The 22,688-nt window shown below is 36.5% G+C and overlaps 1 protein-coding gene across 14 annotated transcripts in view; it reads right to left on the bottom strand.

The window, feature by feature from the left end:
• Positions 1-22,688, bottom strand: part of arhgap44a (Rho GTPase activating protein 44a) — a 47,969-nt gene that overhangs the window by 20,325 nt on the left and 4,956 nt on the right. For all 14 annotated transcript variants that reach the window (XM_046865544.1, XM_046865556.1, XM_046865542.1 and 11 more), the window contains exons 2-5: positions 2,937-2,976; positions 2,599-2,718; positions 1,882-1,958; positions 1,647-1,758 (exon numbers count right to left, since the gene is read on the bottom strand). In XM_046865544.1, the coding sequence (XP_046721500.1) occupies positions 1,647-1,758; positions 1,882-1,958; positions 2,599-2,718; positions 2,937-2,976 (349 nt within the window). The remainder of the gene's footprint in view (positions 1-1,646; positions 1,759-1,881; positions 1,959-2,598; positions 2,719-2,936; positions 2,977-22,688) is intronic.

Raw genomic sequence — 22,688 nt, 5'->3', positions numbered from 1 at the left:
AAAATTCCTCCATAGCACTGTAATTAACGCTTGATTGCAGTTGTTGCTACTAAGTGTGGCCCAACCAGTTATTAGGCTAAGGGGGCAAACACTTTTTCACACAAGGCCATGTAGTTTTGGATTTTGTTTTCCCTCAATAATAAAAACCTTCATTTAAAAACTGCATGTTGTGTTATCTTTTACTAACATTTAAATTAGTTTGATGATCTAAAACATTAAAGTGTGACAAACATGCAAAAAAATAAGAAATCAGGAAGGGGGCAAGGGGGCAAACACTTTTTCACACCATTGTGTATGTATATATATATATATATATATATATATATATATATATATATATATATATATATATATATATATATATATATATTAGTGTAAATGCAAAAAATAAAATTGTTTGTCTTTTTTTATTAACACAATTTATTATTATTAACATTTGTGATCCTCAACATTTGATTTTAAATAAAATGCCTGCTTGGTTAAATAATATAAAATAATCTTTTTAAATATTTAATAAAAATAAAATCGCATAAATCAAATGAATGCAATATAAATCAATTCAATTGGCACAAATTAAACTGATTAAATATATGGAAAATTTAATTACATAGTTTTTTCATTGGTAAGACCCTATTTGGGTAATACATATATGTGTATGTTAAGTGTATGTATGTGTGTTTTTCATTTAATATTTAGTTTTTTAAAGATATGTTCTATCTAACTGTATTTACTTATTTCAGCATACTTTAACAAATTTCTTCATTTCTTTCATCCTTCATTCATTCACTTCCTCGATATGCGTAATTGTCAGGATTTTCTTCTTTTAAGAGAAATTCTTGAAACTGGACATGAAACACGGAAGAATCAATTGCATTAGCATTAGCCGCAAGCAACTTTCTGGTTAGCAGCTAACTTTAGCGCTACAGATTCTTTAGCCATTTCATGTTTGGGCAAAACAAATCTTATTTCCAGTATAGAGTGAGTAGCCACAATGACACTGCGCCAACTCTAGTTTCTTTTTATACAACTGCCATTGTTGTGTATGTGATCAAGTTTAATAATAATAATCATAAAAAATGCTCCCAAAGTGCAAGGTGGAGACCGGAGGGAACTCAGATTTTAAGTATGTTCCTGTACAAGCCCTGTACCAAAACATTTCGGTGTGAATAAGTGTACACACCTAATATATATATATATATATATATATATATATATATATATATATATATATATATATATATATATATATATATATACAAGACAAATAAATATGATAAATAATAAATGATAAGAACAAGGTCCATAGGTTCATAGTTGGGCCGGGTGTTTATTACAAGCTTGGATTAAAGGAATACATAACGATAAACTTGAAATGGTTTTCACCCAAATCTCTGCCTGCTGCATCTGTGGTGTGTGGGCAGTTGTGTTTATGGATTTACAGATATACTTTTAATAGACTTGATGTAATTATAAAATAAAACACAAACATTTATTCAGTTATATGTTTCTCCAACTGATACTTTACTATCAGTGTTACACAAACACACTACACTACCACTACTTTGTAACTCTCTACTGTGCTTAAAAAACACTGAAGTGTCTCTTTAACTTGGTTTCATATAATGCTGAGAAAGGGACAAACCTACCTCGGCCAAAACATAGAGAGGTTCGACGACATCTCTCTCCATTTGGAGCTCAAAGACAATGAGCTCCTGGGCCAGCTTCTCTTCTGTTTCTCCACATAGCTTCAGCATCTTACTGTGAGAAAAAAACCCAAGAATAGCACCATTGCAAAAAGTGTGAATATTGGAACTGTGAAAAAATGAAAAATATTAAAACTGTAAAAAAAAAAAAAACACACGACACCTCATAAGTTCTTACCCCAGCAGGGAATCATCCCCTAATACCGCAGCTCCCTCTACCATACACTGAGCCAGTGTGGTCAGGGGCAACTTTTTCTGATTAGCAACAAAGAAAAAATAATAATCTTAGGACATATACAGTATATTTAGAGATTCTGTAGAAATCTCCACATCACCACCACACTGATGAAGTTTTGTATCTGTTATCAAAGCAGCCTGGACAGTAGTTCTGGACATAATTCTAAACATGATCATATTACTGTTTTAATACATTTCTTTAGTAACAGTCGACTTTTATAGCAGATACTCCACATGATCTAATTCAAAAGACTAACACAAAATGAAATATAAATGTGTTTTTTCAACATAGCAAAATACAAAATTTTGTCATAGATACTGATGATTCTTTAAGGTGATAGATATTCATGGAAGAAAACTCCAATGCTAGCAGTAATGTAATGGTTTTCTGACATAAGGGAGCCTTTTGGACAGGGGAATTTGCTTTCTGAGTTCACTACAATATGACAAGCATTTTAACAAGGTTTATTAATATCTAATGACTGTTTATAGTTGTTAGAATGTAAGAGATAAGAGAAACTTTACGAATTATAAGTCTTGGGGTGGTCTGCTTCATGTTGGGGTGCATCACACCATCCATTCTTTGAATATTTGAATATTTATTTTTAAAAAAGCGTGCTATTTTGTGTTTTCTTCATTGCATATCAAAGCAACAAACCGAAGGTGATTTGACTGATCTCTTCTCCACATCAGCCCCTTGCTGTCCCTGCAGGCAGGCTGTGAGCTTCTTATGTGTGCTGTGGGAGACCTGCTTTACCAAATCCAGGCGCTTCTCCACCTGATTTACACACAAACAGTGCTGAGGAGGTGCACAGACCCAGCCACCCACCCACACAAACTGCCGAATGAGTCACCCAACACAACATGCTGGCACAAATACACTCTGCATACATATTTCTTTGAGAAAAAAATTGTTAGAAAACAACTTATAGCATTATGACAAGAAAATGCACACAAGTCACCTATAAGGTAGAATAAAATATTACAGTGCCTTACCTGTAGTAGATCTTCACTTAATACTTCAGTTTTTTCTGCCCTGTAATGTGGACAGAGTTGTGTAATTAGGGTGGTACGGAATAAATAATGAATAAGCAAAGCTGAACGAGCCATCCTAAACATCATGTTATGCTTCTACAGTAATTCATTTTAAACAACGCCGTTAAAAAATTAATACAGATCATGTGATAAATTATTGCATTTCACATCTGAAAACCTTTGACATTTCCCTGCATTGGACATTGTTCAGGAATTGGAAAACATTCAGCAATAACGTTAAAATGAAGTTGACATGTCTCCGCCCACGTCTGGTAAAGCGTATATCACTTCTCACAATGGGATATGACCCATCTGGGTGGAAAAAAAACCTTATTAACCCCAGAAGGTCCTACCACACCTACTATCATGACTTCACTGTTTTAGAATGAAGTCATGCAGCTATGGGAACCTCAAAAGGGTGTTTAGTAAGCAAGAGGAGCTGGCTGTCGGGTTTGGGAGCTGACCTGTGAGCACAGAAATGCAAAAAAAAAAGATAAGCTAATGCAAATGTGAGCCCAATGACTGTTCAATCTGCATTACAATCAGTTATCACTCCCAGCGTGTGTAATACGGATGGTGTAAAATTGCGTGTGTCAAGAGGACATGGTAAAAGGGCCATGTGCGGGTCGGATCTCGCTTTCTCTCACTGCTCTGGATTTGCTTGCACTGAACCTCAATCTACTAGCATAACCCATATGCCTCGCACATATACAGAGAAGTTGTTGCCATGGCATCTGAATGAAAATAGACAGTAACACATTTGGGTTAGGACAGCAAATGTGTGTTTAGGCTAGACAGAATTGGTCTGTTTTGAGAAGATATTCAGCAAATGTAGACCAAGAGAAAGTCATCTGCATGACTAAGATGAATGTAGTGTTGTTTTTTTGCCTGGAATGATCAATTTAAAGCAATTCATAGAAATTATTTTAACTTGTATCAATTCGATATAATAAACGGTTTCACATTTTTAATACTCACTTTAGGTTAACGAAATAAAAGCTGTACATTATACGAGATTAAGCATTGTATTCACTGGTGTGGCTTATAATGGACATGTCTGAAGCACAGGACGTTTCACATTCTGCTCTTAGCCTGTTGTGCTGTCTGAGTCACCTCATTCTCTGTGGCCTTAGGTGTGTTTTTAAAATTTTGTGTCTTTCTTTAACGATTATTAACTTCAAATTGCCTTATTTCTTTAGCCCACACTGTATCGTATCACAAGCATGTGCACAAGTATGCATGTGTCTGTGGTGTGTGTTGCATCATGTTTTGTCTACTTTTAGAAAAGCTGAAGCATGACAGGAGGGCATATTAGTATGTGTTTTATACACATATTTGGCAGATTCAGGACACTGGAATATTTTGGTCCACCACACACAGCACCGTCAGTGTTGTAACTGGAAATCTGGAATGATTCCTCATATTTACCTTAAGTTTTGGCAGTGCTTTTATCAAACTTATATGTTACTACTAGTAGTAGTATATTTTAAATAGTAGAATAACTAGTAAACTCCCACAGCCTGCCCTAATTTGAGATAATAGGAAGAAACTTAGAAAGTGTGGGCTTGGTTAGGTTTTACAACCAACAAGGTTGCGAACAATGCAAACAACAACAAGGACAAAAACATGAACATGATGAACAGGACATGTGGCTTTGCATGGTTAAACAACGTACAACTGTTATCACTTAGAGTGTACTCACTTTTGTTGCAAGCTATTTTGAAAATAATGGCTGTATGTTGAGTTAATCTCTGAGTAAAGGGTCTGAATACTCATGTACATGTGATATTGAAATTTTTTATTTATACAAATTTTTTTAACAGACATTTCTAAAATTCTGTTTTTAGTTTTTCATTATAGGGTACTGAGTGTAGATTAATAGAGAAAAAAAATCTATTTGAACAATTGTAGTCTCAGGCTGCAACATAATGAAATTTAATAGAATTTTATATAAAATTGTATTTTAAATAGTTTTAAAAATAATCTGTTGATGTTTACAAATGTTAATAATAAATTAATGTTTTAATTATAAAAAAAAACAAGCAATTTTTTGTTTTGCATTTCTTAACTGTACTGAAATTGACTTCAAAATTGACTTAAAAAAAAAACAAGGTACGAAGCGAACAATACTGTGTACTGTTACAACCCTAATATATATGTATGTGTGAGTGTATACCTGCAGATGGCCAACATATTTACACACATTTATATACCATTTCATTCTGTATTTTTTCCTTCTGCAGACAGACCTTATTAAAAGTTTTAAAGAAATACAAAAAAAGCAAAATGGGGACGCAATGATGATTCATTGGCAATCACTAATTAATTATTCTACATTTTCCATCTGGCCTTTGACTTTTTGACTGCCTCATGTTTCAATTCAATAAATGAATAAAAATGATATACTACATGTGGCCTGAAAAAGATGCTGCTGGAAGGCAAAACTTCTGCAAAATCCCATGGTAGGTAAACACAAACTGGCAACAGAGCACTGAGGATTCATGATTGACCCAGTGCTCCTGCTGGCAATACTGCTTGCTTGGATTGGGCCAGACCTGCTGACCACTACCTAACTTGTTACAGGATGGCTGAGGCTCTGCAGCAAAAATTCTCATACAAAAACAAATTACTTCTGCTTTTATATACGTTTGAACAATTACATAATTACATAATGCATGGTCTGCTCCACGGGGCAGTTCATTCATATCTTATTCAAGAAAAAAAAATAAACAAACAAGCAAAACCTCACTCAACTCTTGCTCTCTCCTTTCTCCTCCCTCTTTCTCTTACAGCCCCTTCCGGGTATTGTGTCACAAGTTGGTCCACACTAACACGGCCAGTTTGCGTAATAGTTATTATGCTGCATTTATTTAAAGACAGAATAAGATGTATGTAACTGAGGAGAAGAATGGGCTCACTTTTGGCATTCTTTTAACAGGAACACCGTCAAGGCTCCAATCTGAAGCCAAAAGGCCCGTAGTGTCAGCAGTACTTCAGCCATCTGTTCCTGTGCCCTATTTCTCCTGCCTTGTTTGAGTTCCTCTTAAGGTTTATGCAGAGCCTTGTGAAGTCAGTTGTAAAACTTAACTATTCCTAAGGCATGGGGGTGGCAAATGCTCTTGTTTCCAAGAAAGTAGGATGTCATACATATCATATCATATCATATCATATCATATCATGTCATATCATATCAAGCTACTCAAATTTTACAGCCTCTCATTCCAATGTAAGGGCCTATGCACCCACATTGGGAGTGAGGAAATGAGCTTTAATGATGTCAGTGATTAGTGTCCCAGATAGCAGACCAAGACTTGAGGATATAGTCATGGGAACTGGGGCATTTCTGGTAGTAGTGACCTAATAAGAAGTCACCTTTTAAAGAGCTGATCCACATGTAGCCATAAGGATAGGTAAGAAGGCAGCTTAGAAGAATTTACTTTCTTTAGCGCAATGGAGTTAGAACAAATTCTGTATCTCTTACCATCATTAGACTACAGAATCATGTAAATAAGTTCTTGTAAATTATAGTTCCTGCTTGGCTTTTATTAAACATCTGTTAGCACTTGGGATTTAGCACATCTGTGTTAGACCTTGGGGTGAAATACTCCTACAAAAAACATACAAATAAAGATCTTCTAGGACTGTTTGCATTTTACATGCATTCTTATGAAAGATTGTATCTTGTCAAGCCTGAATATGACAAATAAAGAATAGAGCTGCATGCATAGACGGGCATTCACAGTCACCCTGATACTGCCAAGAGTGAGCTCATTTCATAGCATGATCACCTGAGTGGTGGATACACACAGGGATTAAAGCTGTAGGCAGCCATCAGTTATGCTGTTTGCTTTTATAGGGAGGAATTTCCGTTTAGGTATCAGACTTCAAGTGCTGCCAGGCCATATCAAAATTTGGCTGGCAAACAGGAAATGATACTGCTGTGTACAGAAAAAGAGAGATGTTGGAGGTTTTAGGACAATTAGATATACAGCACATGACATTTAATCTGAAGTGTGTGTGCAAAAACTGCATTCCTCAGATCCTAAATAAAAAGGTATCATGGGTGAAATGCTGACAAGGAACAAGGATCAGCAAGGATCAGAGACAACCATCTCTCTTTCATCTATCTTTTTCACACTTCACACACACATACACACCTACCTGATGAGCATGAGCTGCAGTTGATAATACTAAATCTGCAGTGTATAAATATCAAGGATGATGTAACAAATGCATGAGTGTTTGCTGTATCACTTCATAGTGTTTCCATAGAAACGCTAGTCTGCATTGGCACAGTTATGGTATGGGAAGAAAATAACAGACAACACAAGTTGCATTCTTGCAATGCACCAATAACACATTTTCACATTTACAGTTTATATCTTAGCAACATCTACATCCAGTCATTTAACACCACATATGGCTTGGACACTAATCCAGTTCTGACAAAAAAAATAATCCTTGCTTAATGGACTATGATAAAATCAATCTACACACATGACCAAAAATGCTTAAGTATCATCAGACATTTAATTGTGAAATCATAATTTGTAATTTAACAGTATCAAAACCTGCCACAAAATATATTATAATATATAGCTAGTTATATATTTAAGAGCATTGCTGATTGTTTTCCTATGATTATATGCTGCTATCTTTTATTACTTACTAAGTTTAAGGTGTATCCTCTATAATGAATATAAATACAGCTTTTAAAAATATGTGTATATGCAGATTTGTTTGTGCAATTAGTTTGCTCTTGATCCCTATTGTCATTTATTTTTTGCTTAACTTATTTCCTTAACATATTGTGAACAGAGAGTATTAAACTCAATGGTCAATTTTTTACTTTGGCTGCTCTGGCCAGTTCTTGCCACTGTCATTTGCTTGGCCTCTTCCTAATCAGTAAGCACAGTGATATTGTGAAATACTTACAGGCCCTGAATCATCTTAATAATTGTATACATTCAACCTGCTGTTTTATTTCAAACCACAGATTAGCTAATACACATGTTTGTAATGCCACTAAATAAAACAGAAGCTGGGGTGGAATGTAATGCCAAGTCAGCAAGCTGGTGGGACTGCTCCTCCTCCTGCATGCTGTAGACCCCAACTGAGCAAATCTGACCCGTAGAGACTGTTCATGCATCTCCATCATGCTGAGCTAATACACCCACGCACCCTCACACACACAGACAGAACTGCTATATCCTGATCACACTGGGAGTGAAAGAAAAAGGCCTGCAGCGTTGGCGTAGAACTGTGAGGCGTTTTCATGTAGGACCTGCTTTTAAAATATTTCTGTACATCTTACATTTTCATCTGCCATTAAAATGAACACTAAAGCACTCAATCTTGTCAAGGCTACAGTGAAGACTGAAGGAATTGACAATGACTTAATTGTCCTGAAAATTCCCTGGACATTTCACTGTCACAGTCAATGCAAGAATAATTTAAAAGTATAAGAATATACAAAAATGTATAAATAATAAAAAAAAATACATGACATTCTGTTTTTTAAAAAAGATTATCAATAATAGGATGGTTTGATCCATTACCACAACATAATTTCCAACATCCACACATCACAAAGTATTTTATTTCTTTTATAACCCAATAGGTTGTCAGTGCTATAGCCATAATATCAGTTTGTCAAAAAAAAAAGAAAATTCTATCAAAAATTAACTTTTTTTGTAGCATCTCAGTGTTGTTTCTTTGAAACAATAACATGTTAGAAATAGCTCATTAATATAAACCATGCAGTGGCATCTTTCTGAGTCATGCAGTTTTAGAAAATCATAAAAGAAAGCTGAAATCGAGCCCCCAACCGTAGTGCTGGGGTATAAAATGGAACAAATGCAAGCCTTACAGTGATATACTTTTGTTATCAATTTCAATTTTGATGAATTTGGTTATGTTGTATTTGGTATATATTGAAATATTAGTAATAGTATGGTTATTTATAAATATTGCGTATTTTTATTTCTACAGAAACCACATTATATTAAGAAGTACTTAAACATTGCAGTTATAGGTCTCTGTGTTGAAGCTGAACGTCAGTGTGAGAGTTCTGAAACTTTTAGAAAATCTATTTCTGGTAGACATTTCTAAATGTGGCATTCTTGCCACATGTCATCCAGGCACAGATAGCTGTACCTTTCTACTACCCCAAAATCCAGGCACAGATAGCTGTACCTTGCTCCCCAAAACCCCACAGTAGCATTCCCAGCTGTAATTCCCCAACCATACCTTGAAACAAATAATGACGAGTGCGTCTGAAATGCATCCGAGCACGTCATTTGCATTAAAAATATATTACAGAGTTTATCTGAAAATGTAGCCCTTATTTTATGACTTGTCCGTTCAGTTCCCCTGAACAACAGGCTGTAATTATCAAGAACATGTAGGTGGTGTACTGCAGAGGAGCAGAAAACTAATTTAAAAAAAAAAAAAAAGAAGTGCATGGTTTCTAGGCAACCAAATCAGACATTTTGTAGGCTTAGATAGGGTGAAGACAACGTGATTCATGAGAGTGAGGCAAAAATAATTAAGTTGCAGAAACAAGACCAGGTGTGATATTCGCTAAAGAATCTCAGAATAAGGCTGATGATCAAGAATCAGATTCTTGTTCATGGTCACAATTTTCACATTGGCAATACTTTCTGAATTATCCTTTGATCAGGAAACAATGTTAAAAAAAACTTAATGTGTAAGTGGGTGTATTTAAGTATAAATACACTTTCATATATGGTACTTTGCTACTGTTCATCTATCTATCTATCTATCTATCTATCTATCTATCTATCTATCTATCTATCTATCTATCTATCTATCTATCTATCTATCTATCTATCTATCTGCATCTTTGCTTATAAAAAGAAAGTACTATAAAGTCTATAAAATGTACATGCATTATATATGTTTGTTATTATGTTTATTTAAATGCATTAAATGTTCTAATGAGGTGGAATCGGGTCCAAAAGTCTAATAAAGTCCAACATTGTTTTGGTCACGTTGATTGACAGATAATTTTTCATTTAAAATTAGAAATAAAGAAGTTTAAAAATCTGAGAAAAATGTAAAAGCAAAAAGAGGAAATGTTCAATGTCCTTAATGTTTTATTTGAACAATTCTGCTTTATTCCCTGGCCTCTTTTATAAATGCAAGCAAATGTGTGACATTGACCATGTTTACTGCTTTTTACAAAAGGTCAAATTTTCCTTAGGATTATCTCTTCAATTAGATTTGTTCAGATGACACTCCAAAGGATTTGACCTAAAAGAGAGGGAAAACTTGTGGAGTCCATGGCAGCTTTTCTGTGATTTTTGTATGTAGCACCAGGGTTCAGGAGGAACATTGTTTCATTTTACTGTGTAATGCATCAGCTATATATGGTTGAAATGTCAATAATAGCTTCTTTTTTGTAACATATGCTAAAAAAACATGCACTTTTTAAACAAGCTTTTAGCTATTTGTCCAGAAAGTGGCAAAAATGATATCTTGATCAAAATCAGCAATTCAGTAGAAGAATGAATGAAGAGTGCAGTACAACTAGATGTGGTTATTGTTTATTTTCTTAATGTGTCAGTTTTCTTTTTGTTTATTTCTCTTTTTAGCCTTATTCAAACTCTATGAGCTAATGTCTGGTTGTATCCAAACTTTAACGCTGACCTGAAAAAAGTATAGAAAATGTATAGTTTGCATTTCAAAGATCATTTTCATGTTTGTAGCTGTAGCTTCATATTCCACTAAACTATAGATCATATATAAATTAAACATATGCTAAAGCCAACCGTTAAAAACCTTTAAAGAATCCACACAATTGTTGGCCCTTCTTTTAGTGTTTTGTTGAAAGGTATGTCAGTTGCACTATATAATTGGCAGGCAGAGTAGTAACCTCCTGACTGGTTGTATGGTTGATCACAAAAATAATTTTTTGTTTTCTTCTTTACACTTTTTTTCCGGCCCTATGGAAGCCACAGAGACTGGATTTTTACCTCTAACCTGATGTTCTAGTGAAAACCGATGGAATGAGAGAGAAATTCACTAAATAAATAATTGATCAGATCTTTAATCAATTACTTCATTTTTAATTAGATAATGAAACAACTAGCCTTGTAGAAAAAAAAAAAATCAAACACTGTCTCCACAAAACAGATATAGTCTGTAATGTACACTGCAATAATGAGTCATCAAGAAGGGGTTTCCAGAGCATAATAATACATTACCCTAATCCATGTTCATAATCAAAATGTATCAGTGATATTCATTAATTTAATAACTTTATTCTGGTTAGAGTTAAGATGGATCTGGAGCCTCTTCCTTAACCCCTGGCCATGAGGTGGAAATGCACGCTGGATAAGTTGCCAATCCATTGCAGAGCATCATGCACACATTATTATAGTCATTGACAGCTTAGGGCAATTTAGAGCTGTCAATTTACTTACTGGGATGTTTTTGGAAGGTCGCAGGATCCAGAGAAAATGCTCTCAGACCTGGGGAGGTTATGAGTAGACAAAAAAACACGTTTAAAGTCCCTGGAGCTGTGAGCTGGCAACCATGCCACCCTATATTAATGCTATGTAATTTTTTCCCCAGAGTGTCTTTCTTGAAGCAAATAAATCAAACACAAAAAGAAATAAGAGTACATAAGAATATACAACATACATACGTAGACAAGTACAGTTAAACCCACTTATCTCGACCTCGGTTAACTCGCCAACCCTTAACGTCAGTTATGTCAGGAATCCCCCTGCCACGCCCCCTTCGGCGGCGACATTCCCCGAAGCACCCTGCTTCTTCTCCCGAGCGCTCCTCGCAGTTATGCTGATCACACACACCTGACTCTCATTCACTCACTCATCCCATCTCCTATTTAAGCCCCTTACCTCCACACACTCGCGGTCCGTTATTGTTTGTGCATGATCGTATGTGTTGGTTCATGACGGTCTGTGTAGGTTCATGACGGCCTGCGTAATCGCGTATACGTATCCCGCTACGTACCCTTCTTCTCGGACTCCGCATTCTCTCAACGGATTACCCCGATCCTGCTGTTTTCCATGTTCACGCTGTCTGCACCACGTTTATCCGTTGCTGCCCAGCGCTGCGCTTTCCATAGCGCGGATCCGTGGATTCTCTACACGAACTGTCTCTGCTTTCACAAAACTTTGTTGACCACGCTCCCGGAGCGCACCACTGGATATTACTGCTTCGCTACAAGTATTGGTGGATTATCTCCTGAGTATTCTAAATAAACTTTGTTTGCGTTTACTTAGGTTTCCGCCTCCTCATCCGAATTGCAGGTTATCTCGATCCGCATGACCAATCAATCAAATCAGCAACGCTGTTGTGTAAAAAAACCTCCAAAAACACGTGCAAGCACATTCTTATTTATTAACGCACATCATGTACATAAAGCATGTTAATATATTGCCGCCATATTGGTTTTCGTTTATCTCGATCATCGGTTATCTCGACGCTTTTTGGCGCGCCCTAAGCCGGCGACATAACCGGGTTCCACTGTACATAAATAGATGGGGTGAGGGTCATGGTCACAAGGTGACACCTTTGCTATTGCTACACTGCAAAGAAACAAGCAAGAAGAATACTTCAGAATTAAACAAGAAACTACCTTTAAATATGAAGGCTACTTCAGAAGTACACATTGGTTCAACATGGCTTCCTTAAGACAACCACATAATAATGGCTACAAACACACTGCAAATCAATTTACAAAGTGCTAGAATATCAAAAGAAGAGCTACTGGATTATCTTTCATGGCCTTTCCAATCATCAGAGCACAAAAACAGGGCATGGTCCATGCACCTATAAAAGCTGAAGGCTTTTTTTAATGACAAATCAATATCTTAGTTCTGGACAACATTCAAAGAAGGACTACAGACGCTCGATTGGAATAAGGCAATGCCTACAGTACTTTGTAAGGTATTAGATGTTAATTAAGTTATTAATAGTGGTATTCTGCTACTTTGTCCATTGCCTATATGGCAATAATCATCTGATCCTAGGTCAATGGCAACATGCTGGTGAACATGCTGTTGCCCAGCTGCTGCTAGTGTGCAGTGTAAAGGCCACTTTGATTAGCATGACGGTGTTTTGGCAGCAGTGCTGCTGTGATTCGCTTGTAAAATGGGCTTGAGATGAGCTCCAAATTGAATAAAGGCTAATGAAAATATAATAGCATTTATATAGCCATGTTATTTTGTCATATATGCATTTTATTATAAATAATCAGGGTTAGAGCCATCACTGTGTGACCAGGAACAACAGGACAACTGAGTGCCGTTTGAAGCTGTCAATTAAACAAATGATGTTTGCTGATAACTCATGGTCATTCAATGTTCCAGTTGTGTGTGTGAAAGAGATGAGTCAGCTCAACAACTTTATCAAACAGTAGGTGTCTCTGCTGGCACAGATGGCACAGGCTTACTGGGTCTGAAGGACATCCTGATTCAGATCTCTCCACAGCTGTCCATTACATGGCCATGTGAACATGCTGGAGCAAGGATTCCCTACCTTTATTAATCCAGCTGTCACTAAAGCATTTATTTAAGTCTATGAAATGTGACGATAGCCAATCGTTTTGGTTCTATCCTATCTACTTCTCTCTTTCTCTTACTCTTCTCTCTTTCTGATCTAACCTTCTACTCTATGCTCTTCATTAAACATCCTCTCGGGTGAGGGTTAACCGTGTCTCTGGATACGTAGCTATCTGTTCGGTGTGACATTGTAAAGGAAGTCTGTGCGCTATATGTAATCTTCTCTGGCGTCTGAGCTGAGCCAGACTCGGGGATATAAAACCGAATTCACCTGCGGCATCCAGGACGCTTTTCTCCCTCTTCTGTCTGCTCATAGCAATAATAATAATAAAAAAAAGTATTACTTCAAACATAAGCAAGTGCACTGCAGCAGATGGGGGGAAAAGCAGGAGGTCTTTCTACCAAATGCACTAAAAGGTTTCATAGGTTTCAAGAGGCCTGTATGCTTTTTTATCTTCTTCTGTAATGCCAGAAATTGGCAGTAGGCCTGCTTTGGTTAAAATGCCTCATGGGATTATTCAATAAATATGTTAAATTTTTTTCAGTTGAAAAAGGGAGAATTAATGGTGCTTTATCAACTATTTTTAAGACTGGTTCTTTGCTATTTAGTTTGGTTGCATGTATAGGACTGATTTATATATTTTTATTTCCTTCTTTTGGTTGGTTTTAATATTAAGAATACATTTCTGCAGTGCAACAGCTTTGTCCTTTGGGTCACTCTAGCAATTAAGCACTAATTTAAGCCCTAAGTTTACACAAAGTGTTGCATACTAGGAGTTTGTTGCATTTAGCCTGCTTACCAACCTGTCTAGATTGAATGCTAGCTAATACCATAATACCAATACAGCATACCATAATGAGTAAAAACAAAAGTTAAACACAGTTCTACTATAAAATCAAGGCTCATGAATGACATGCCTTATCATCCTCTAATTGTATAATTTGTAGTTGAATCAGAAAGCGTAATATAAAATATATTGCTTGCACGATATAAAATGCTTCCTCTGTATTTAATGGTTGTGGTGTAATATCGTATCTGTGAATGAAAACCATTGACCATGGTGATTTTCACTTTACTTGTGGACCTGTCAACACACCTAAAGCTCTTTTGTTACAGTTTAACTCTAAATATGAGGACATTGATTATTTCCGAAACGTCGTAATGACATATCAGTTTCAATTAACAGTGATATAGTGAGAGCCAGAAGGAAGTGAAAGACAGAACTGGCCTTTACAGATGCAATACAGCTCAGGCTGGAGGGAAATTGATGATGTCAGTGCCAAACGAAATTGAATGTCTGTGTTGCCATGATTGTTAATTTACAGTCCCACTTATTCAAGGACTCTTGATGTGTCTGGGGATGAGGCAGTGTCTGCACCATGCATCACTGACTCTTCAGGCCCATAACACTTATGCAGTCTCAGATACCATTTTATTGGTAGAGACATCCAGAACCAGATAGTTATCATAGCTAGATGAGTTAGTGAAGAGGAATAGATAAATAACATCAATCGACTTTTTGATTTTTGATTGTGGTTTTTCATCATACAATGCCAATAGCCTATGCTGTGTTCAAAATAAATTTAATCCAATTTGTGCTGCTAGTTATCATTAGCTGTTAGTTAGCATATAAGTCACACGATATTCTGTTGGACACTCAATATTTGGGATTGGATTTCTGGCTTCTTTAAACATTTATAGAAAATTTTAATGTAAAAAATCATCTCTTAAATCACAAGTGAATAAACAGTGCATTGACAAAGTTGATTTTCTAGAATGTTCACTAAACTTGTGTTTACCAAATCTATTTGTATATCAGGGATTCTGATCTAATATTGCTTCTGTCAAAAAAGTACTGTGTGTTCATATCTCCATTTTGTACAAAGTAACTACTCTAATGTGACAGTAATGACATATACTAGTTAACACATATACTAGTTAACACTCCACTTTTTGGCCTACAATTAAAACACTTCACAAGTCCTGGTTGCATATGGCTTCAAGTTTTAGATGCTAATAAAAACACTTTAAATATGGTTCCATTTTTTTATTTTAACAAATAGGTAGCAAAACATTAACAAACCCTAAAGCATTTCTTTGCATACCATATTGTGTAAGGTTATGTATTGTAGGCTAAAAGGATTAAGAATATGCTTATTCATGCTTAACAACACATAAGAAAAGCCCCACATAAGGAAACCCTCAGAAAACAGTAAGCAGGCTAACATGGAAAGTTCCAACAGGCAAACCTGGCAAAAACCAGGCAAACTCCTAAATGATGCATTAAGAAAGAGTTTTTTGCAAGATAATGGTAATTAGTGAAACCCGAAATTCTGGGTGTTTCCCAAGTTAAAGGTTATTGGCTAGGGCCCAGATTTGGGGAGTTTCCAAAGTTAATGGCAAATCAAGACACTCAATGTGTGTATAAAAGAGGAATAAAATGTCATTTGTATTCAAACCATCTCTGACATGTCACCAGTATGCTCTTTTGGGTTGTAGTTGTAGTTTACTGCAATAAACTCTACATTGCTCTTCTCATTCAGGTTTTATGAATTCTTTGAAAGGATTTTGCAGCATTAATTTTTGGAAGATTCAGCTAAAGTCAGAAAGCGGTCGGCCTATGAAATAATTTCCGACAGTATGTGACCAATAACATTTTAAATTTAAATACTGTAATTAAGCATTGTTATATGACTTTTTGCCTACCCCTTAGAGTGGGTCAGGTTTTAAAATATACTCCACAAAACTTTATTTGCCTCTTAATAAGTAATGGATTTTTTTTTTTTATCTGTGCAATCATATTTAAAAAGACGAAGCTGTAATTGCAGATATCCTTGGAACAGCATAGACGCACAGGACATGTAATATGCTATGCAAATGCAGCATTAATTATGCAAAAAAAAACCTTGAATCCTATTTTACGGAAGTAATGCATTGATTCGTATTTATATAAGTTCAAAAGGTCAGATTCCTTGTAGTGCATGTGAGCAATTTATAAAAAAAAAGCTTTTAGATTAGGATTTTATGTTTTTTCTAAAGGAATAATGAATGATTCATCAATGATATTTTGGACTACCGGTAGTTGCTTTTATTTGACATCAGAACAAATATTTTTTGTTTATAATTATGTTTTCAAAACAAAGTAGTTAAATTCAGTTTTCCATTCTCAAAAATAGTAAAAGGGTGTTCATTAATTTTCAGAGGTAAAGCTACAAGTGTCTCAATATGGGAAATTTCTTAGCATGAGGCGTTGTGGTTTTGTGGAAACATGACATGGTGCGTTTTTAAAATAAATAAATAAACAAAAAACAAAAGAAAACAAAACCAAAACAACAACATAAAAACAGAGCTTGGTAGTTTCAAAAACATAATGTTTTTATCTAATATAAGTGAAAACAGCAATGTTTTACAACATAAACTCAGTAATGTTATGCAGAGCTGCATACAGGATTGTATGAAAAACTAAACATTGCTGCTGACATTGCACACTTGCAAACCTATAGTGTGGAAGGAGAAAAGACACAAACACGGGCAAGAGGGGGAGAAGGAGCGACTGATAATTTCGAAACTAGGACACTGCAGCGCAAGAGAGATACCTGTAATGGCTGTAAAAAAAAGTCTCTGTGACATATCAAATACAGCTGAAAGATGATGTTGCCTGATATTCTCTGTCTCTCACACTAAAGGTTGCGACTATATATATGAGCATCCGTGTAGTCATGTGGCATTTATTGCTAAAAATGTATTCCTCGAAAAGCTCTATCCCAAGCCAGTGAGTAATTCTGTAATTCATTGACATTTATCTGCAAATTGGTCTGACACATAAATTCATGGAAACCTAAAGTATTAATGTACTGCTTTATTCTTCTTCTTCTACTTTCGGCTGCTCCCGTTAGGGTCACCACAGCGGATAATCTGTCTCCACACCACTCTGTCCTCTACATCTTCCTCTTTCAAACCAACTACATGCATGTCCTGCCTGGTGGCGCCATCTTCCGCATTCTCCTCTGTCCAAACCATCTCAATCTCGCCTCCCTCACCTTGTCTCTAAAATGTCAGACATGCGCTGTCCCTCTAATAAACTCGTTTCTAATCCTGTCCATCCTCTTCACTCCCAATTAAAACCTCAGCATCTTCAGCTCTGCTACCTGCAGCTCCACCTCCTGTCTTTTACTCAATGTCACTGTCTCTAAACCATACAACATTGCAGGGCTCACCACAGTCGTATAAACTTTCCCTTTCACTCTTGCAGATACTCTTCTATCACAAATCACTCCTGTCACTCTTATCCACCCACTCCACCCTGCCTGCACTCTTTTCTTCACTTCTCTAACACACTCTCCATTACTTCGCACTGTTGACCCCAGTTAATAAACTCATCCACCTTCACCACTTCTTCTCCCTGAAACCGCACCACTCCACTGCCCTCCCTCCAATTCACACACATGTACTCGGCCTTACTCCTACTGACTTTCATTCCCCTTCTCTCCAGCACATACCTCCACCTCTCCAGGCTCTTCTTCATAATTTCATCCGCAAACATCATTATCCATTGAGACTCCTGTCTGACCTCGTCCATCAACCTGTCAATCACCACTGTAAACAGGAAAGGGCTCAGAGCCGATCCTTGATGCAATAACACCTTCACCTTGAACCAGTCTGTCGTTTCTACTGCACACTTCACTGCTGTCACACTGCCCTCATACATGTCCTGCACCACCCTCACATACTCTGACACACCTGACTTCCTCATACAATACCACAACTCCTCTCTCGTCACCCTGTCATACGCTTTCTCTAAATTCAAAAAACACACAATGCAAGTCCTTCTGATCTTCTCTATATTTCTCCATCAACATCCTCAAAGCAAATAATGCATTTGTAGTGCTCTTTCTCAGCATGAAATCATGCTGTTGCTCACAGATGGTCACCTCTTCTCTCAGCCTGGCTTCCACTTCTCTTTCCCATAACTTCATGGTGTGACTGATCACCTTAATTCCCCTGTAGTTCCTGCAGGTCTGCACATCTCCCTTATTCCTATAATATCCAGCACACTCCTTCTCCATTCCTCAGGCATCTTCTTACCTTCTAAAATTTTGTTTAACAATCTTGTTAAAAACTCCACTGCCAAAAGGATGCTCCTAAACATCTCCATGCTTCTACTGGTATGTCATTCAGGGCAACCGACTTTCCACTTTTTATCCTCTTAATATCTGCCCTCACTTCCTCCTTACTAATCCTATCCACTTCCTGCTTCACAATCTAGACATCATCCAACCTTCTCTCTCATTTTCCTCATTCATCAGCTGCTCAAAATACTCCCTTCATCTTCTCAACACACTCTCCTGACTAGTCAACACATTTCTATTTCCATCCTTTATAGCTCTAACTTGCAGCACATCCTTCCCAGCTCGGTCCCTCTGCCTAGTCAATCGGTATAAATCCTTTTCTCCTCCCTTAGTGTCCAACTTCTCATACAGCTCCTCATACGCCTTTTCCTTTGTTTTTGCCACATCCCTCTTAACATATTATTAACATATGTGCTGCATTACAACTTACCCATAGATAGACAGCAAGACTAAACCTTGGCATCTAACACCCATTTAGCAAGTTTTTGAGAGTTTCTTGTTTAAATATCTAAGTATTTTGTATTAACTTCCAGGGGAAGAAGGTGGTGAGAAAACAATTGTCTATAGCTGTTATAAAGTACTGTAATGAATGATGGATCTAAGCGCAGGCTTTACACACATCAAATATATGACTAAATAGACTAACAAAAGCAGGCAATGGTGAGAAACACTAAAAAAAAAGATAATCATGCATCTCAGAAACACAATGCTTAATCAAGAGAAAAAGTAATATTGCAAACAACGGGAGGGAGTAGGTTATTTGAAAACAATTTAATGACTGAAGTTTAGAGTTCACTACTATTACATCTATTTAAATCTTTATAATCACAATAAGACATGTTAGAGTGAGCAATCATTAACAATTGGATTTTGTCTTGTGCAGCTATCACTCACTCAGCTATAACTGTCTCTTGGTGTGTACCATCTAGCCAGTAAGGTGTTTCGTGGGATGAATAAAAAACAATTCCCTTGTAGTTTGTGAGGAGGCCCTCTTGGGAGGACAAGTACACTCACACACACACACACACACACACACACACACACACACACACACACACACACACACTTTTTGCCCCAGCCAAACACTATGCTGGCTGCCACCCTTCCTGATGGAATGAGTACAACGCAGTTCCTCCCCACCAATCACACAACAGTAACAACACATGAATGAGAGTAAACCCTTCAAATCCACAACCACTGAGGTCACTGAAAGCAAAAGCAAAGTCACAAACCTTCACTCTTGACACGCTCACACATGTCCTCTGATAATGAGGGACATGTAAGATGGGAAACACTAAATGTACAATTACAGATATATAGTTCCAGTTTACTAATATATATATATATATATATATATATATATATATATATATATATATATATATATATATATATATATATATATAAACAGTACAGACCAAAAGTTTGGACACACCTTCTCATTCAAAGAGTTTTCTTTATTTTCATGACTATGAAAATTGTAGAGTCACAATGAAGGCATCAAGGACTATTTGACCAAGAAGGAGAGTGATGGGGTGCTGCGCCAGATGACCTGGCCTCCACAGTCACCGGACCTGAACCCAATCGAGATGGTTTAGGGGTGAGCTGGACCGCAGAGTGAATGCAAAAGGGCCAACAAGTGCCAAGCATCTCGGGAACTCCTTCAAGACTGTTGGAAGACCATTTCAGGTGACTACCTCTTGAAGCTCATCAAGAGAATGCCAAGAGTGTGCAAAGCAGTAATCAAAGCAAAAGGTGGCTACTTTGAAGAACCTAGAATATGACATTTTTCAGTTGTTTCACCCTTTTTTGTTATGTATATAATTCCATATATAATTCCACATGTGTTAATTCATAGTTTTGATGCCTTCAGTGTGAATCTACAATTTTCATAGTCATGAAAATAAAGAAAACTCTTTGAATGAGAAGGTGTGTCCAAACTTTTGGTCTGTACTGTATATATATATATATATATATATATATATATATATATATATATATATATATATATATATATATATATGGATAAAATGAGGTCCAAAAATGCTTATTTTTTGCATAACCTCACTGAGACATTTGACTAAATCACTTACTAAACAAATCAGCAACATTAACAGCATATATATATATATATATATATATATATATATATATATATATATATATATATATATATATATATAAAATCTCTTTGATAAAAAATATGAATGCTCATTAGATGATATTAACAAAAATGATGTAAATTTGACCAGAAGCATGTTTAATGCAAATGTACATGTCGTTGTGAGCTGGCTAGCCAGCTAGCTTACAGTCTATGAGTGATCTATTTCTGTTCTGTGTGCAAAAATAAAATAATTATTTAGCCAATCTGTGTCGGAAATGTCAGTTTCTTTAAATTATCAATATTGTATAAAAGTGATATTGCACTTTTTCTGTTATACTGAATACCACATCAGGCACAGCATCAGCCTATGGTCTTGTGCCTGAATCACAGTGGTGCTGAAATTTAACATCAAGCGTTTTTTTTTCATGCAATGTTGCTTAAAAATTTATAAACAGCCCACCAAAATCCTATTTGGTTAATATTGCAAATCCCATAAATAATTTTCATCACCCTAACTGTTTGCAACTCTTGTATAATCAGTGTGCATTTGATATTCTGCAGCAGCTTGGAGCTGTTATCGTGGGTCTTCCGCAATCTGCACAGAGCCAGTGGTGGGCAGTCAGGGCCAGCAAAGCCATCTCTGCTGGCCGAAACACCATCAGAAGCACTGACCTACATTTACAACCTTAATTCTAACATTTTTTTTCATGGAATTGTATTCATTTATTTCCAACAGTTTATTCTCTTCATGTTGTAGCGTTTCTCTGGGCAGCACTGCTTCCAGTACGTGTATGTGGATTTCAGCCTCTATGTGCTGCCATGTCAATCTAATCTGCCCAGGGCCTTCAAAATCAGTAGATCTGGCCCTTTTACCATTGTCTCCTTAAGAATTAGCTCTGTTTCTTTAACCAATCAGATTTCATATTCGCCTCACAGGGTCAGCTAGCTGGCCCAGAATAGCGTCAGCATTTTTCCATCCTCTGATTGTTTGGTCAGAGGGAAACTGTTACAGCCAAGTTTGACTGATAAAACACGTCTGTAGCGCGCTGCACACATTAATACATCTGAGTTAGACTTTTTTATGCCTACGGAAGAATAGAAATTGATTTGGTCTCAGACATACTTAAAAAACATTTTCAAGAAAATCTAGACATCGTGAGGAGAGGTCGCCAACCCCAAAGCTAGCTAGCTTGTCTCAGCCCGGGAAAGGGTTTGTTCACCAGTTAAGGTTTATGGCATGTTATTTGACAAATATTGATTCTGAACTGCTCCAGATGATGAAGGTGGCACAGTTGCGGTTGAAGTGTAGATGTTTGGAGCTTGCTTTAGTAAAATGGTATTCACCCTCCATATGTGAAATTCCTCTCTCTCTTTAATGCCACGCGTTGTTACATTGATATCGATTATATCGTTGGTTTCTATAATTGCGACATGACAGTGGTGGTATCAAGAGGTGGATTAAGTTGGGTAGGTCCCCACTGAAGGCCCAGGTACCAAATGCATGGCCCACCACTGCACAGAGCTAATGACCGGAAGGAAATAACCAGAATACAGCATCATTCATTATATCCACATTAATGTGTATCCTGCTAATCCATTAGCTAGGGAGTTTCTTACTCTTGTTTAGGCAACCTAATGAATAACAACATGAGACAAGCCTGAGGTGCTAATGGATAAAATGCTAGGGAGTATAGGAGTGTCCTAATGTGAGCCCCAAGATTACTGCCACCTTTTGAAATAAACTATTTGGGCGAAAAAATCATTTGTAGTTAATGAGATTTATGTCACAATGAAAATCTAAAAGAGAAATCAAACCTGTAAGTATGACAAAAATATATAAAATTTCACAAAGGCATTCCTGCGATACACAATATTTATCATGATCAGGGCTGTAACGATTTCCTCGAATAACTTGAGTAATTC

This window comes from Silurus meridionalis, chromosome 14, assembly GCF_014805685.1.
Source record: "Silurus meridionalis isolate SWU-2019-XX chromosome 14, ASM1480568v1, whole genome shotgun sequence".
NCBI lineage: Eukaryota > Metazoa > Chordata > Actinopteri > Siluriformes > Siluridae > Silurus > Silurus meridionalis.
The sequence above is the reverse complement of the archived record's forward strand: the minus strand, read 5'-3'. Positions and strand labels throughout refer to the sequence as shown.